At 41.5% G+C, this 3,235-nt stretch overlaps 1 protein-coding gene across 1 annotated transcript; it reads left to right on the forward strand.

The window, feature by feature from the left end:
• The first annotated feature begins 355 nt into the window (after positions 1-355).
• Positions 356-2,060, forward strand: LOC131044525 (3-ketoacyl-CoA synthase 8). Its single transcript, XM_057977871.2, has one exon. It carries the CDS (start codon positions 451-453, stop codon positions 1,891-1,893), a length of 1,443 nt encoding a protein of 480 aa, XP_057833854.2. The 5' UTR covers positions 356-450; the 3' UTR covers positions 1,894-2,060.
• The last annotated feature ends 1,175 nt before the right edge of the window (positions 2,061-3,235 follow it).

The raw sequence follows: 3,235 nt of genomic DNA on the forward strand, positions 1-3,235 counted from the left end.
AGTACCATATGAGGAAAAAATCATAGACTCTTAGTCTCGTACTACATGTGCATGTTAGAATTTCAAAAAGTAATTGCATTTAGAATTTCAAAAAGTAATTGCATTTTACAGCATCAAGAACGAATTGTTAAGCCCGTGTAACAGTCGGCAACCAATTACCTTCTTATTCCAAAACTTATTTAACAAAGTTAATTACATATTTTAATTTTATTTGTTTAGGCAAAATGTCACTATATTTCAACAAACTACTTATTGCATGGATTGAGATTCGCCATAAGAATTATTACAAGAAGCGATAGCTCGCCAGCCACCATTGACGTCTTTATTAAGAAGACTTGGTCGCTCAACGATAAGCTAGCATTTATATCGTACGGAGTTTATTAGATACTTAGCCATCTCCTCTTCTACTTAAAGAAGACCAGGATTCGTCTTCTTACCAGAAAGCACAATATGAAGCCTTGGGTTGGTTTTGTATGCTTGCTACTGCTGCTTCTCCGCATCAGCTCAGTTCTGGCGCACCTATTTGTGGCGGCGGCACTGGGGTGGCTGCTGCTTCAAATCCTCGGCAAACGAGGGTGGCGAGAATGTTATCTTGTCGACTTCACCTGCTACAAACCGTCGGCGGAGCGCCAAGTTAACACGGAGATGAGCATTTACCTTTCGGCAAGGACGGAGCCTATCATTCCAGAACATTCCAAATTCCAGTGGAAAATATTTCTGCGCTCCGGTCTGGGGGAAGAGACTTCGCTGCCGCGCTTCGTTTTCAACGACGAAATGGTGGCGACATTGCAGGAAGCGCGTGTGGAGATGGAGGAGACCTTCTTCGCAACGGCGGACGAGCTGTTCGCCAGGACGGGTGTCACGCCGCAAGATATCGATATACTCATCGTAACGGTCTCCACTTTCACGGTGACGCCGTCGCACGCGTCCGTTGTTGCGAACCACTATAAGATGAAGGAAAACGTGAAGACGTTTAATCTTTCTGGCATGGGGTGCAGCGCCGGCGTTTTAGCGGTGAACATGGCCAAAGCTCTGTTGCTCGTAAATCCGGACTCGTACGCTCTCATCCTCTGCACCGAGAACACAACCGTCAATGCAAACTACCCCGGCAAAGACAGAACCTTCATGCTCACCAACTCCCTCTTCAGAGTTGGCGGCGCCGCCTTGCTTCTCTCCAACAAACCGCAAGACGCCGCGCGAGCCAAATTGCGGCTGCTCCACACTGTTCGGGTCAACGTGGCCGCCGACGAGGAGGCCTACGGTTGCATATCTGTGACGGAGGACGATGACGGCGTCTACGGGGTCCGTCTCCGCCCTTCTCTACACACAATTGCTGCAAAGGCCTTGACTACCAACTTAGCCAAGCTCGGCCCCAAAGTTCTTCCCTTGCGCGAGCAGCTGTACTACGCCTACAATTGGCTCTGCATAAAATTGTTGAAGATGAAGGTGGAGGCCTATGTTCCCAACTTCAAGCTGGCGTTCCAGCACTTTTGCGTCCACCCGGGAGGTCGCGGCGTCATTAGCGGAATCGGGAAAAGCCTGAAGCTGAATGAGTACGATCTGGAGGCGTCGCGTATGGCGCTTTTTCGCTTCGGCAACACATCCACGAGCGGCGTGTGGTACGAAATGGCGTACTTGCATGCAAAAGGGCGGCTCAAGGTTGGCGAGCGCGTGCTGCAGATTGCGTTGGGATCAGGGTTCAAGTGCAACACCGCCGTTTGGGAAGTGGTGAGAGAGAAGCATCCTTTGGAGAGCAGCTGCTGGGACGAGTGCCTTCACAGGTATCCCTGCGATACCAAAAAAAACTACACGGATGATTTCTGTGACCAGTGGTTAAGTCGTGTCACCCCTATAGAAACTACTTCCAACGACTTGGACACCAACACTACCTGATTGCGCCGATATATTTCTTTTACGCTTCGTTTCATTCCGAGGCCTCTTAAATAAATTTGATTTCAGCAATTGCTAGGGCCAACTATGGTACAGTACATGATTATAAAGTTGTGTAGTTGTGGTATTGAATTCACTAATAATTATTATATATATGGTTGAGTGTCCTAGTCATATTGAAAACCCTAGTATAAAAGTCATTTTTTATCTTTTTTTTTAATTACAAATTTTAATGCATTACCTAAAATGTCAAACTATATTAAATTTTGAAATTACAAGTTTTTTATATTACATATTTTATAAAACTTGACATGTCCAATCATGTCCCCTTTAAATAAGAAAGACTTTAGTGTGTATTCTATTCAAAGTATTTTGACATATGTAATAATGGGCATGTCATTTTCATTTTTAATACAATAGACTTTAGTCTACCTTCTATTAAAAATGTATCTAATTGGCAATTATTTGTATAGAATTTCAAACTTTTATTAAAAAAATTATATATTGTTAATGCTTTTTATTCTACAGCTAATCTAAATTCTTCTGCTATTCTTTAAACTAATCCAAATCATTACATGAGAACTTTAACTTTGAAATGAAGTGCTCAGCCTACATCAATTGCAACATAATTAGTCGATAGGCTATATTATGTGGACATTGCCCATCAGATTTAAGAGTTCTCGCGCCCAAAATGTTTACTGCTTCTTTTCATTTTCTCATCTAGTCGCTAAAATTGAGAAAAAGAAAATCAGTTTCTTCTGCAATCTATAAACTGCACAGCCACATTCTGATCTTGCAAGTCATGTCTTTAATATCAGCGACTCATATTTTAGAAAGCCTCTATCTATTAGCCAGCCTTAAAACATACTCACTAAGCAACATATTAAACCTAGAGAATGTTAGTCAACTTTGAGTGTTTAACACTTATAAGCCTAGAAGTGTATTCTTAGTATGACCATATCCATTAAACAATATATTAAGCCTAGAAAGTATCAGTCAAATCTTAATGTTTAGCAGTTTTAAATCTAAAAAATGTTAACTTAATGTGTGTGATTTAAGTCGTTTCCTATCTGACTCTCATTAATTTCTTCCTTGATAGTTGCCTTAAATCTGCCCCATGTGTCAAGCCTTCGAACTCGGGGTGGAATATTTCAAAATCTTCACAGTTTGCTTCAAGTTTCCTATCTGACTCTCATTAATTTCTTCCTTGATAGAGAAGGAAATCATGCTACCCATATTCTATGGTCTATTGTCCTCATCTAAGCATCTTCAAACATAGAGTACCAAGATTTAAAAATATCATTTTAATGATGCTAAACTCTATGTACCATTTTTTCATGCAACT

The sequence above is a fragment of the Cryptomeria japonica genome, chromosome 9 (assembly GCF_030272615.1).
Source record: "Cryptomeria japonica chromosome 9, Sugi_1.0, whole genome shotgun sequence".
Taxonomy (NCBI): Eukaryota; Viridiplantae; Streptophyta; class Pinopsida; order Cupressales; family Cupressaceae; genus Cryptomeria; species Cryptomeria japonica.

What these genes read in the sequence shown, in the direction of transcription:
- LOC131044525 (XM_057977871.2), top strand. Translation starts at nt 451, where the DNA reads ATGAAGCCTTGGGTTGGTTTTGTATGCTTGCTACTGCTGCTTCTCCGC.